General features: G+C 52.7%; 1 protein-coding gene across 2 annotated transcripts in view; it reads left to right on the top strand.

Annotated features, from left to right (window-relative positions):
• Positions 1–14,062, top strand: part of CCT2 (chaperonin containing TCP1 subunit 2) — a 46,059-nt gene that overhangs the window by 13,579 nt on the left and 18,418 nt on the right. For both annotated transcript variants that reach the window (XM_078607226.1, XM_078607227.1), the window contains exons 4-8: positions 2,411–2,528; positions 5,604–5,680; positions 10,021–10,133; positions 11,142–11,344; positions 12,744–12,844. In XM_078607226.1, the coding sequence (XP_078463352.1) occupies positions 2,411–2,528; positions 5,604–5,680; positions 10,021–10,133; positions 11,142–11,344; positions 12,744–12,844 (612 nt within the window). The remainder of the gene's footprint in view (positions 1–2,410; positions 2,529–5,603; positions 5,681–10,020; positions 10,134–11,141; positions 11,345–12,743; positions 12,845–14,062) is intronic.

Genomic DNA, 14,062 nt, shown 5'->3' with positions numbered 1-14,062 from the left:
GGAGGAGGAGATGCGAAGCGATGAAGCCGTGGGCGAGGATCTCGTGCGGCAGAGGAGACGTGGAAGTGGCGGTTGCGAGAGAGACGGCGGTGGAGGCGGTGGGTAGGAGGTCCCCGTCTCGGTTGATGGACGTGGGAGGAAAACGATTAGGTTTTTCCTGCTCCGTTGATACTCGGCGTTTGACACCGCTAATCACGAGCTCGCCGCGAACACGTTACGGGGCGCAATTAGCTCATCAGAAATAAACCCCGCATTAAAACGCGCGGCATTAATTCCCCGTGCGTTGATCGTTTCGTCAGAACGGGCGAATGCACCGTGTATTTATTTGTGACAGGCTACGCGGGGATACTCGGCACTTGAGAAACGAACACGCCCCCCCCCCCCGCCTTCCCACCCACGTCGTTCTGCCGTGCCAGAGACTCCCGCGGGGCGTGCTCGCGCGCGCGTGCGGGGCCGTCTTCTCGGTCCGCTCCGCTGCTGGATGAGGGGCCTCCCTCACTCCGCGCTCTGGGCAGTGCGGGTCGGTGGAGGCGCGCCGAGCGTAGCCTTTGCGGCAGCATTGTGCGGCGTAACAATGCGTTTGCTTCGCTGCCCACAGCGGCTATTGTTTTTTCGTGCCAATCCAAGCTCGATGCAGGCTCAAACCCGCTGAGCTTCTGAGATCCGATGGCGTCCGACGCACTCGGGGCGATTTGGTCTCAGGTATCGGTTATACAGGAGGTCGTGGGTTGGAACCCGACCCTGATGAAGCCTGCTGTATATTTGCTGCATAAGTTTGCATGTTTTATTTTCCCTGTGGTCACGTGGATTTTTCTCCGGGTCCTCAACATTTAGAATCAACACGCGCTTGGAGTATTTGGCTGCTATCAATTTCCACGCGATAAGCCACGTTGCTGAGCTATCGTTTGTGGCCCGGTCGCCTCTGAGAAAGCGCGATATAGCTCGGTGGGCCTTACCTGGTAGAGTAAAACATAGTTTGTGGTTTAAATGTTTCTGAAGCGTGTGTTATACTACAGTACGACTTAATGTGTGGTGTGATTATTCAGTCGGTTAGTACTTAGATTCGACCACTCCACACTCAGTCGGAGGGTTGCAAGTTCAAATCCCAGTTGGGGAGTTGTCGTCAACATTATCATCATCGTGCCTCTCAAGGTTTAATAAAATGAGAGCCACTTTGTTGGACATGGACGGACAGTGGCTGTTCTAGGGAGAAGCTGTCCCCTGCCCATGGGAACGTGGAATTTCCACCACCAGTTTGTGAACGTCGGTGGGGATGAGCGCCGCTGCATTGCTCATTTGAGCAGGGAAACCGACGCTCTCTATCCCTGCGAAGTGTAATTTTTAAAAACTTTAAATGATTGTAAATCCTTTGTTTTACGCGGGGCGGGTCTCGCTGAGTCTCAAGACTCGGTTTAAGTGGTTTCCCTCCAGACAGGTCTTGGGAACAAAGTGTTTTAACAAAATAATAGCGACACCCTAATTGTATGTGTGCAAGCAGCGTCACTTGAAGGGTTTCGTGGGTCTCCTCTGAGTAATTGGCCCTCAAAATTTTGACACCCGCCTTGCGAGTTTCTTTTTTTTTTGTGGCAGGCGGTAAAAAAAAAACCAACCCAACACCATTACCTTGAGGTGACGTGTCATTCTGATAAACATCGGTGCTAACGCTGCTGCTTGGTTTGACCACTAGGGCCTTGTGCCCCCACCCTCCTCCCCCCCACCTCACACCTACACCGCTCACCGCTACCCAGCCACATATATCCGCTCCTCCAGCCCGCCCGTCGACGCGTCGTCACAAAGCGGTGCGTCTCACGTTGTGGGATCGCCGAGCCGCGCGGCTCGTGACTAAACGGTGGCGGTGACGCGGGGCTGGTCGTCAAGTGCCGCCCGGCCACGCGGTGCAGAAATGGCTGCGGGCGTTTTAAACTCAACAACGCTACCCACCTCCCACCCTCTGCTTCAGAGCGGACGGTACAGATCCTATTCTTGGTTCTTTCGGTAAAGTCACGTAGAAGGGAAATAATAAAAGAATGTTTTATATTTTTTACTTTTTTGTTTCCCTTCTACGTGACTTTACCGAAAGAACCAAGAATATGAATCCCTGCAGTCACGAAAGCTTTAAATCAAAAGTTACAGATCCTGTTACGACGTCGTTCGTAAAGAGAGTGGGCCATTGTGTGCCGGCGTCGTGCTCCGAATTTGCCCATTTTTTTCAAAATCAATTTGGAGTCCACACAGCAGCATCGCCCGCCTGCTGTGAAACCACTGCGTAATGTCGCCGCGAAACCAACCCTTAGTGCGGTAGGCATGACGGCACGAATACCAAATGCGCATCATAATAATAATGCTTATTGTTGATTGTTAAACGGAGCGTGCTCGCTCGCTCGCGCGCGTTCCCTCTGGCTGCCCGTAGGACAAGATCCTCCTGGGCTCGTCCAGCTCGGGGGAGGCAATAGTGACGGTCACCAACGACGGCGCCACCATCCTCAAGTCCATCGGGGTGGACAACCCGGCCGCCAAGATCCTAGTGGGTGAGTGTGCCCCAGAAAGACGACGACGATGACGACACTTTCAACGTTTGCATCGCGTCCAAAGCCGGGTGCGCACCTGAGCAATCGGTCACGTGACATGGTTTGCATGCAACCGAATTGCTTCTATTTGGATGTCTCTGCTGTCGGTCGAGAGCAGTTGCGCGCACTGCCAGTTGCAAGCGGTAGAGGCAGACTCGACTTGAAAGCATCGATCTGCCTCGTGGTGTTTTACGGCAGCGGCGCATTTTATCGCCGAGTGGCGTATTAACAAGCTGTGATTGGTCGTTACAATCTTGATGGTGGGAGACCACAATCACTCCCTCGTTGCACTCAAAGGAGGCCTGTTTCATCGCACAAAAACACAACACGCTCATCAATAACGCGGCCTTTAAAGAGAGAGAAAATACATGATAGGTGACGATGTGGATAATGGCGGAGACGACCATCAACTCACTCGTTGCACTCGAAGGAGGCCTGTTTAATGGCAAAAGAATCCACGACGTTCATCAGTAACAGCCTTGGAAGAGAGAGAAAATACATGATAGGTGACAAATGTGTATGTAATGGCTCTTCTTCGTAGCACTCGTATCGAATGTCACGCGATTTATTCTACATTTGTTTATAGATTTTCCAATTTTTTTAAGCCGGTGTTGCCGTCGAGTGCCAGCGCAGCATCGCCAAAATATTTTCTTGGAATCGCAGGCAGCGGCTGAAACTCGGATTCGAGACCGAGGCTGTTTGCGGTTCTGGCCCGGCACTCCGAGCTCCGAGCCCCAACCCCCAGGCGTGGCTAACGACGCCACAAATCGTCGTCGTGTTTTCGTTCACGCTGTCGCTCGTGTTTATTTTTGTGAAGTAACTCGCTCAAGACTTGAAACGTCGGAGCAGCAAAATTCATTCGGTTGCGCACTGAACGCCAAACCGTAAGCCAGTTGGCCTGCGCTCCTATTAAACTGGCAAGAGGGTACACAGCCTGTGTATTGCGTCTATTCTGCACTGAGATTAAGTTTGCCGCATATCCTGACTTACCAGCACAATTCTGCACAGCTCAATTGCATACCATTAAGACTTGGATGTATAATAATAAAACCCCTATTGGGCTACGCGCACACACTCAACACTCTCCCACCCTTGGCGGTCTCATTAACCCTTTCCCGTTCCGTCTGCAAGTTTGCAGAGTGTGGTCCCGTTCGCTGCTGAATCTCGGAACGCGGGCTTCGGCTTACATTTTTTTAATCGAGATGCGTAGCGTCGTCGTTTTTAAAGGACGTTGTACTCAACCGCAGCGACGTGACCGCCGCACTCTACCATAGCAGCTGGCGCCAAACTGTGCCACGCCCTCCCAGCATGGCCTCGTCGAAGCCTCGGTACCGATATATATTCTTTCAGATTCCGTTGCGATGACTCACGCCGACGTACACGTACGTCATCGGAATGGTGAAAGGGTTAATACGCGGCGGCCGCTGTTTGCTTTGTCGGGATTTCGCCCCCTGGGCGACAAAACCCAATTTTTTTGTTATATTCGTGGCCGCGCGTTCAACGTTTTTTTATCATCAACATCGAGAGCCGCTGCCGCATGAAGGCCTCCTGCCCTAACCCACCGCCGTCGCCACCTCTAGCGATCCCGCGATGCGGCGGCAGGCCACCCAGCACCCGCTCGCACGACGAGCCGATCCCGCCATCGCTCCGTCTCCTCGGCGGACGTGAAACCCTCTGGAGCGCGGTTCCATCTGCCGCCGCCCCACCCCCTCCCCCGACCGTCCGCCGCTCCGTTGCCAATTCTTGTCAGTCGTCCCTCGTGGCCGAGATTCGTCCCCTGCCTGAGCCCCGCTCGGCGTTTCGTAACCGTTTTGGCTGAAGTCGGGCCGCTAATAAATTGGGCGCGTCGGCGACGTCGCCTGCGGGCGCGCCCAGCGAGCCGGTCCCAGCGCGGGTGGCGTGCCAACCGTCGACGTGACGGATGGCGCCGCCGCGCGTGACGTTCATCCTCGGGCTCTCGAGTCACGGTCTCTTGCGCAAGAGAGCTGCCCCGCCGCTTGCCAGCTCAATTTTTTGGAAGACTCCGACATTACCCGTTGTCGTGCGGACTGCCCTGTAAATATCGCCCCTCCACGTCGGAGTAATTGGTCCATGAGCTAATAGTCTGGCTGCTCCTTGCGTGTAAATCACTCCGGCTTTTTTTTTTTATCTGCAGGCTTTGTCTCCGCGAGTTGGATTAATGGCATTAAGTGGCAAATAGGCCTTCGTTCCCATTGCCTTTCTAGCCGTGCGGGAGACCCTGGTTTACTCTTTGATGCAGTGCAAGTGCGCTAACGATTCATTGATTGCGATCGATTCTTTACGCTGGCGACGCGCGTGCCCGACGCCGTGCGCCAGCAGGGGGCGACGTTATCGCTCGTCGAGAATTTGAACCGGACTGTGTTGCGGGGGGGAGAAGGGGAGGAGGGGTTTTTTGCGCTTGAACACCTCGCGGCGAGCGTTTGGTAACGAACGAAGCAGAGCGAATGAGGCTTAGGGGGTAAACAATGCAGGCGGTACGCAAGAGACCGAGAGCGCCTTCGAGCGGGTGTGAAAGAGAGAGGGACGCACGGTACAGATGACACGGGCAATGCACATGGGACTGGCAATGTGAGTTTTCCTCGCTCTATATGCGGGTTTCGTTTGTGAGATTTTGCAGTCGTGCACGCGGCCATCCTGTTACTCCCCGGCATTCGCTCTGCTATTGCGGTATGGATTCGCTCTGCACGTGGCTACGCTGACAGACGTGGGGACAGCATTGCATGCGCGCAGCTGTCTCGAGACGCAGAAGAAACGGGGAGGCTCATGGGTAGTGGGCGGGGGAAGTGAGTTGGCGCAACGAGCGCACGGAATGCATAGATACCCAAGAACTCTCAGCATCGCGTTCCGTGGCGCTAACGGGAATCGCTGGTTTCTCAGGTTGACCAAGTGCCCAGTGGAAGGCGGCATGGACCAGAGAAACGCGTGTCTCCCGAGATACTAAACCTATTTACGGTGCTTGTCTCTGTTTGCGTGTGTGTGCTACGTGTCTGCGTGTGTGTGCGCGTGTTTGTTTAGATATGTCCAAGGTGCAAGACGACGAGGTTGGGGATGGAACCACCTCCGTGACTGTGCTGGCCGCTGAGCTGCTGAGGGTAAGAGCACCGGCGATGTCACAGTGACGTCGATCCAGTGATTCGAATGAAATGAAACACATTGTCCTGCGGAGGGAGCTGGTAGGAACGTTGGGTTGCTCGGTCAATGGCCAGGGTCAACGGCGCGTGGTGTATTCCGCAAATATGGCCGACTGAGGGCGGGCACAAGCCGGCGTGAGTAGGTTAAACGTTGAGTTTTATAAGGGCACCATGGGATGACCAGCCCCTCCCCACCCAGCCCCTCCCCACCCTCCCCTCCCCACCCAGCCCCTCCCCATCCTCCCCACCTGGTGGAACCAGGTGGTTCCTACCAGTATAATAATTCATTTTCTTTCACTCGTTTAACCAGGAGAGCCATACCGAGTCTCAAGGCTCTTTCAGGTGGGGCCTGCCAGTGCTTATGTTTACTTACCACACCAGGTACTCATTTAAGCCTGGGTCGACCTAGGGAAGGGCCCAGGACCATTTCACTGGTGTTGGCCGTTAGCAGGAATCGAACCCAGGTCGCCGGGTTCATAGCGCAGCGCGCTAACCGCTACACAACCGCTACCACCTACCCACAGACACACATAAGCGTGCGCGCGTACGCACAAACACTTGCAATAACCGGGTGACATTTGTGTACGGAATGAATCTGCGTTGAGTGGAATTGTATGCTAATTCGCACACTCAAGTGCAAGGTCTCGTGACCCTTTATTATTCATTGTAATAACTTGTGGTGCAACGCACAAGTGGGTCTGTGCTTTGCGTGCGGGTTCGTTTGCGCGTTTCTTCTTAAAAGTAGCCGGGTGACGGCGAAATTGCCAACACCGCGCAAATGTTGCGGAGCGATATTTGCTAAATCTCTGGCTCAACCGTCGCTAAGGAATGGACGTGCCCACCGTTTGTCTACGGCGTCTTGACATGCAACCGCATTTAAATACACGTTGTGTCGTGGAAGCTTGGACATAGACTTGCATAGAGACCCATACACTCGCAGAGAGACCCATCGACTCGCAGAGAGAACCATGAGGTCACATAGATACCCATTGACTGGCATTAAGACCCATTGACTCGCAGAAAAACCCATGGACTCGTACCGACACCCATAGACTAATCACAGAGACCCATAGACTCGCACAGAGACCCATATACTAATCACAGAGACCCATAGACTCGCACAGAGACCCATAGACTAATCACAGAGACCCATAGACTAATCACAGAGACCCATAGACTCGCACCGACACCCATAGACTAATCACAGAGACCCATAGACTAATCACAGAGACCCATAGACTCGCACAGAGACCCATAGACTAATCACGGAGATCCATAGACTAATCACAGAGACCCATAGACTCGCACAGAGACCCATAGACTAATCACAGAGACCCATAGACTAATCACAGAGACCCATAGACTAATCACAGAGACCCATAGACTAATCACAGAGACCCATAGACTAATCACAGAGACCTATAGACTAATCACAGAGACCCATAGACTAATCACAGAGACCCATAGACTAATCACAGAGACCCATAGACTAATCACAGAGACCTATAGACTAATCACAGAGACCCATAGACTCATCACAGAGACCCATAGACTAATCACAGAGACCCATAGACTAATCACAGAGACCCATAGACTAATCACAGAGACCCATAGACTAATCACAGAGACCCATAGACTAATCACAGAGACCCATAGACTAATCACAGAGACCCATAGACTAATCACAGAGACCCATAGACTAATCACAGAGACCCATAGACTAATCACAGAGACCCATAGACTAATCACAGAGACCCATAGACTAATCACAGAGACCCATAGACTAATCACAGAGACCCATAGACTAATCACAGAGACCTATAGACTCATCACAGAGACCCATAGACTAATCACAGAGACCCATAGACTAATCACAGAGACCTATAGACTAATCACAGAGACCCATAGACTAATCACAGAGACCCATAGACTAATCACAGAGACCCATAGACTAATCACAGAGACCCATAGACTAATCACAGAGACCCATAGACTAATCACAGAGACCCATAGACTAATCACAGAGACCCATAGACTAATCACAGAGACCCATAGACTAATCACAGAGACCCATAGACTAATCACAGAGACCCATAGACTAATCACAGAGACCCATAGACTAATCACAGAGACCCATAGACTAATCACAGAGACCTATAGACTAATCACAGAGACCCATAGACTAATCACAGAGACCCATAGACTAATCACAGAGACCCATAGACTAATCACAGAGACCCATAGACTAATCACAGAGACCCATAGACTAATCACAGAGACCCATAGACTAATCACAGAGACCCATAGACTAATCACAGAGACCCATAGACTAATCACAGAGACCCATAGACTCGCACAGAGACCCATAGACTAATCACAGAGACCCATAGACTCGCACAGAGACCCATAGACTAATCACAGAGACCCATAGACTAATCACAGAGACCCATAGACTAATCACAGAGACCCATAGACTAATCACAGAGACCCATAGACTAATCACAGAGACCCATAGACTAATCACAGAGACCTATAGACTAATCACAGAGACCCATAGACTCGCACAGAGACCCATAGACTAATCACAGAGACCCATAGACTAATCACAGAGACCCATAGACTAATCACAGAGACCTATAGACTAATCACAGAGACCCATAGACTCGCACAGAGACCCATAGACTAATCACAGAGACCCATAGACTCGCACCGACACCCATAGACTAATGACAGAGACCCATAGACTCGCACTGACCACCCATAGACTAATCACGGAGACCCATAGACTCGCACAGAGACCCATAGACTAATCACGGAGACCCATAGACTCGCACAGAGACCCATAGACTAATCACGGAGACCCATAGACTCGCACAGAGACCCATAGACGAATCACGGAGATCCATAGACTCACACAGAGACCCATAGACTAATCACGAAGACCCATAGACTCGCACCGACGCCCATAGACTAATCACGGAGATCCATAGACTCGCACAGAGATCCATAGACTCGCACAGAGACCCATAGACTCGCACCGACTCCCATAGACTCGCAGAGCAACCTATGCGCAGCGTCTTGAGAGGTGCGGTGCTTTCTCGACGCTGCCGTTGATTGGCCAGGCAGAACTCTTGCCTCACTCCATCCCCGTTTTTGTGCCAAGTGTGCCGTGGTCTCGCACGGTATATAATGCGTTGCTGGTGACGATTGCCCTAAAATTGCCCGAGTGGATCCATGGCCTCGAGCGTTCCAGATAAGGTGAGGCGCAAACGAAGCGGTGGCGCCGCTGGGTGGGATGGGGTAGGGCCGGTTATTTGATCCGTACGGAGCTGCCAAAAGCTCTCTTGTCCTCTCGCGACCAAATGAGACATCGTCACAGGCTAATTCCCGTTTGTGAGCCGGTAATGGTCTTCGCCAAACAAATCAGCGACCCAAAACAAACAAACGATCGCACGCGGACGGACCGCGACACGCCCTCGCGCAAAATCACAGATGCTGCGTGCCCGACATCTCGCGTTCTCGCCGCGTTGCTCTGCTACGGTGGAGACCAACGGAAGCCTTCACCGCCTCTGTGCCCACGGTTGACGGCGTAATTGCCAAGGCCGCTCGCCAGTGGCGCTTTAATCACGAGTTTTGTTGCCCGTTGCGTAACCGCTGAGCACCCGGGCACGCTCTGTTTTGTTCTGGGGGCTAGCGGGGGTGTGTGGGGGGGGGGTGGGGGAAAGGATTAATTAAAATGTTTCTTCGTGGAGGACTTTTCACGCACGCCGGGATCGGTCGCGCCTCCAGTTTGAGCGCTTTCTCGTCTCTGGAGCGGGCTGGGATAATTGGCGATAAGGAAAGGTGTGGGGGGAGGGGGTGGCGATGCTGCGGGTCGTGTGTGTAAGGTGCGGGACGTCGCGATACGCTTTTAATGGCGGAGAGGGGGGACCTTGGAATGATTTGAGCGGCCTGGACGATCGCCGCTGCTGTGGTATTTCCCTCCGATGTGCTTTCGCGGTTGTGCCGTACGCTCGCCCTTGGGCACGATGTCCGACGTTTCGCTCCACCCGCGGGGAGTTGACTTTAGACGTCTCAAACTGTACTGCCATTGCATGGGAGGAGGTGGTGGGGGGGGGGGGGCAGCCAGAGCCGGTGCCCCAACAATCGCCCAAGCTCTGTGGTCCTATATCGGTACGTCAGTGAGTGTCCGTACACGTGGCAGAGGAGTGCCTGGAGAAAAACCCGCACGTGCCGAGGGTGGAGAGACGCTCGATTCCCCCGACCGTCATTTTGTCTTTTTTCTGCTTTTGCTTGCTCAGGAGGCGGAAATCCTCATCGCCAAGAAGATTCACCCGCAGACGATCATCACCGGGTGGAGGAAGTCGACCGCGGCGGCTGCGAAAGCCCTGGAGCTGGCGGCAGTGGACCACGGGTGAGCTGTCGGCGCGCGGGGGCCATCTCTCTCTCTCTGTGTGTGTGCTTCCTTGGTTTTTTTTTATCGTGGGCGGGGGGTGAGAACTCCCAAGACGACGCCAGGATGGAACGTCCGTTGCTCGGGTGACCTGGATCACCGAAATGCAGAGGTCGGAACCGGGTACCCGATATCCGTACCCTACCCGATACCCGGCTACCCGTACCCGGCCAGGTACGGGTAGCTGTTTGCGACCCTGCCACGGCCGGGTACGAGTAGGCCGTGAGTCACTGGTGAGTAACCGTTTGTTACTCATTTCGGGTAGGGTACGGGTACGGGTACCCATTTGCGACCCTGGTGCGGCCGGGTACGGGTACGGGTAAGGAATCAAAACCCGTTTGTGACCTCTGCCGAAATGACAGAGGCAGTCGGAATACAAGAAACGCTTCTTGTTGCTGCTGCTGTTGTTGACAGTGCAGCGAGATAGAGAGCGGAGCAAAGTAACAACCGGAATAGAGGTCGCCTCAAAAGGAAACCGGCGTTACGGGAGGGGGGCGGGGGGGGGGAGACGTTGAAAATTGGCGCTCAAACGTGTGCGAAGGATCGAGGAGCGGGTGGGGGGGGGTCCCCATTTGCTGCTCGGCTGACGATGACAAAAGCCAAAGTACAGCAAGGAAGCAAATAGAAGTCGGGCCAAAAGCAATTTGCCGTTAAGGAGGGAAATACAAGGCCGCATAAGCACACATCAATATTCAATGAAGTGCTTATAATGCGACCGTCAACTTGGACAGGTCGCTTTTAATCCCGTTGGTAGGACAGTTTAGTTTGAGAAACGTTGAAGTGAAACGAGGGTTATAATCGTTGCGAGCGTGTGTAACATGGACCACGAGTGAGCAGTTCATCTGTCCGGGTGGAGTGGTGGCACAGCGAAGGGTCGCGCCAACAAATAATCACGACGAAGGAAGCCGTCGATCGTTGGCCCACGGCGACCTCTTGACCCCTGGCCGCCCTCGGCGTCCCGTCCGGCAGGCACGACAAGGAGAAGTTCCACGTGGACCTGCTGAACATCTCGCGCACCACCCTCTCCTCCAAGCTGCTGACGCACCACAAGGACCACTTCGCCAAGCTCGCCGTGGAGGCCGTTCTGCGCCTGCGCGGGAAGGGCTCGCTCGAGGCCATCCACGTCATCAAGAAGCTGGGCAGCACCCTTCTCGACTCGTACCTCGACGAAGGTACGGCGGCTACGCACGGCGCCTCCGATTATACACTGGTCTAACGTGACTGCAGGGATTCATCTTCTTGGTTCTTTCGGTAAAGTCACGTAGAAGGGAAGTAATGAAATAATAAAAATAAAACATAATAAAATAATTCTCACGACGTTGTGGCCGAAACGTCGTGAGAATTATTTTATTATGTTTTTATTATTTTATTACTTCCCTTCTACGTGAATTTACCGAAAGATCCAAGACGATATACACTGGTCAACAACAAAAAAACATCTTCTTGGTTGTTTCGGTAAAGTCACGTAGAATGGAACGCAAGCAGCCGTCCTCAGGTGAAGAACAGGTCTGTCGAGAAGACAGGTCTGTCGAGAAGACAGAGGACAGAGTCTGTCTGTCTTCTCGACAGACCTGTTCTTCACCTGAGGACGGCTGCTTGCGTTGTGGACGAAACGTCGTGAGAATTATTTTATTATGTTTTATTTTTATTATTTCCATTCTACGTGACTTTACCGAAAGAACCAAGAAAAAAAAAACTTTTTTTTTCTGGCCTGGACTTTTGCAGCTGTTCTAGACTAATTTCAGGGTGCTGATTCCAAATGTTATCTCAGATTTGCTCTATCACGTCATTTTTATGCTATCGGCATACCCCATTTTCATTGATTTTACCCGAAATTAACTCTGTCACTTATGATTGCAAGTTGTTGCGAGTCAGTGACTGCTTTAGTGTTAAAATATGGTGCTGTATTTTTAGGATAGTGTGTTTATAATATCATTTTATGTAGATATCCACATTTATTTAATGTTTTTCTTCTGCAGTTTTGATTGAACATGCAATATTTGATAAAAACTGATGCCAGTTTTAAAACCGTTGGAATACCTTGTGCCAGAAAAAGTGTGTTGACCAGTGTTAGCACGGTTGGTTCTACGTACGTACGTCAGTCGTCGCATCCGCTCTGCCTCTTTGGCCTTTCTGTTTGACGTGATCAAGGGCCATTTGCCCGCTACGGTTTTCGTCACTTATTTTCAGAGAGAGAGGGGCCCACTTTCGCCGATAAGACATCACCGGTGTGAGGGCCGCCACACCGCCTTCAAGGGGCGTTTCCCCATCTGCGGCCGTCAGTGGCCCCGTGGGCTTTGCAAAGAAGAACACTGACCTATTGTATACTTAATTATTTTCAAGGACACACGCAAAGTGTTATTTTACGGGCGTGTTGAGTTGTTAATTGTGCACCACTGCCAACGCAGCAGCAGCAGCAGCATCGCCGGATCACTTTGTTTCATCACAGGCGGCTCTAAACCCGATATTCACACCCCAGCATCTCTGACCCCCGGGCCGTGCGGCCTCCTCTCTGGTCCGTAGCGTAGCCCAGCGTCACGTTGTGATCTCGCCGCCCCGCTGCACTTTCAGGCTTCCTGTTGGACAAGAAAATCGGCGTGAACCAGCCGAAGAGGATTGAGAACGCCAAGATCCTCATTGCCAACACGTCCATGGACGCCGACAAAATCAAGGTGAGCGCTCTCTCCCGCCGCCGTCCGACGACTCCCGCCCGGAGATTTTGAATAGCGCAGCCGTCAAGTTTGACGGCTGTGCGCGAGGCCAGCGGCGTTCCTCAGAGGTCGCAATCTTGTACCCGATACCCGTACCCTACGCGCTACCCGGCCGGGTACGGGTACGGGTAGCCGCACGTGACTCACCCCAATCAATGAGTGAGAAGGCCGTGAGTCACTGGTGAGTAACCGACCCGGCCGGGTACGGGTACCCGTTTGCGACCCTGGTGCGGCCGGGTACGGGTAAGGGTAAGGAATCAAAACCCGTTTGCGACCTCTGGCGTTCCCCCACCGCGTACCAACCCCCTCCTCCCCCCCACCGCGCGCGGTTGACTTGAGCGCCGAGGTTGTCGCAGCGGACGTTACGATTCGTGATTGACAATTGGGTTCGGCCGCGTAGTTCATTATCCGGGCAAACTCGCGTCGTGAAAAGAGACCTCCGCCACCCGACGCGGCCGTGCAAACGAAAGTGTCACGCGGTGTACAGGCGTTGTAACGGCGACGCGACCCGCCGTTGCCGTTTCGGCTCGACAATGATTCTCAAAATTGATTCCGCAATTGGAAGCAGCGCGTGAGAATAGGTTTTTCCCCCATTTTTTTCTTGCAACAAAACAGGTGTTAAGATGTTAAAACGCCCAACTGGGGAAAATCTATTCTCATATTTTTGTACTGGCAAAGGGAGGTCCCATGATGGAAGCAATGAAACTACGTCAACCGTCATCGGGAAATGAGCCGGATTTTATTCTGTTGATGCCTTTGGGGGGGTCTGTGTGTAAGTCTGTTGGGTCTCCTATAGAATTTTTATTGGAGATTGCGTTTTGAGTTTTTGGGTCTCTGTAAGCCTAGGGATCTCGGTCAGTCCGTCCGTGCATGTGTTGCTTCCTGCACATTTATCTTGTGTTCAACTGTCAACCAGACTGTTTCATCTCAACCACACTGTTCAACCACCACACTGTAGGCCACAACAACACACTCAACCAATCACACACAAATAAAATCACCCATCCACTCACTCGCCCACTGACTCCCTCGCCGCAACGCTGCTCTGCTTCTCTCATGCTGCTCCACTGTGGAATTCCCTCCTCCCACCACCACCACCATCATCGTCTCCCCACCCCCCTCCCAAACCCATAAGAACAACACAAATCAAGAAGCGCGTTACGCTCTCTGCTATTGCAA

The sequence above is a fragment of the Lampetra planeri genome, chromosome 27 (assembly GCF_965212315.1).
Source record: "Lampetra planeri chromosome 27, kcLamPlan1.2.h2, whole genome shotgun sequence".
Classification (NCBI taxonomy): domain Eukaryota; kingdom Metazoa; phylum Chordata; class Hyperoartia; order Petromyzontiformes; family Petromyzontidae; genus Lampetra; species Lampetra planeri.
This window is presented reverse-complemented; position numbering and strand designations above follow the sequence as displayed.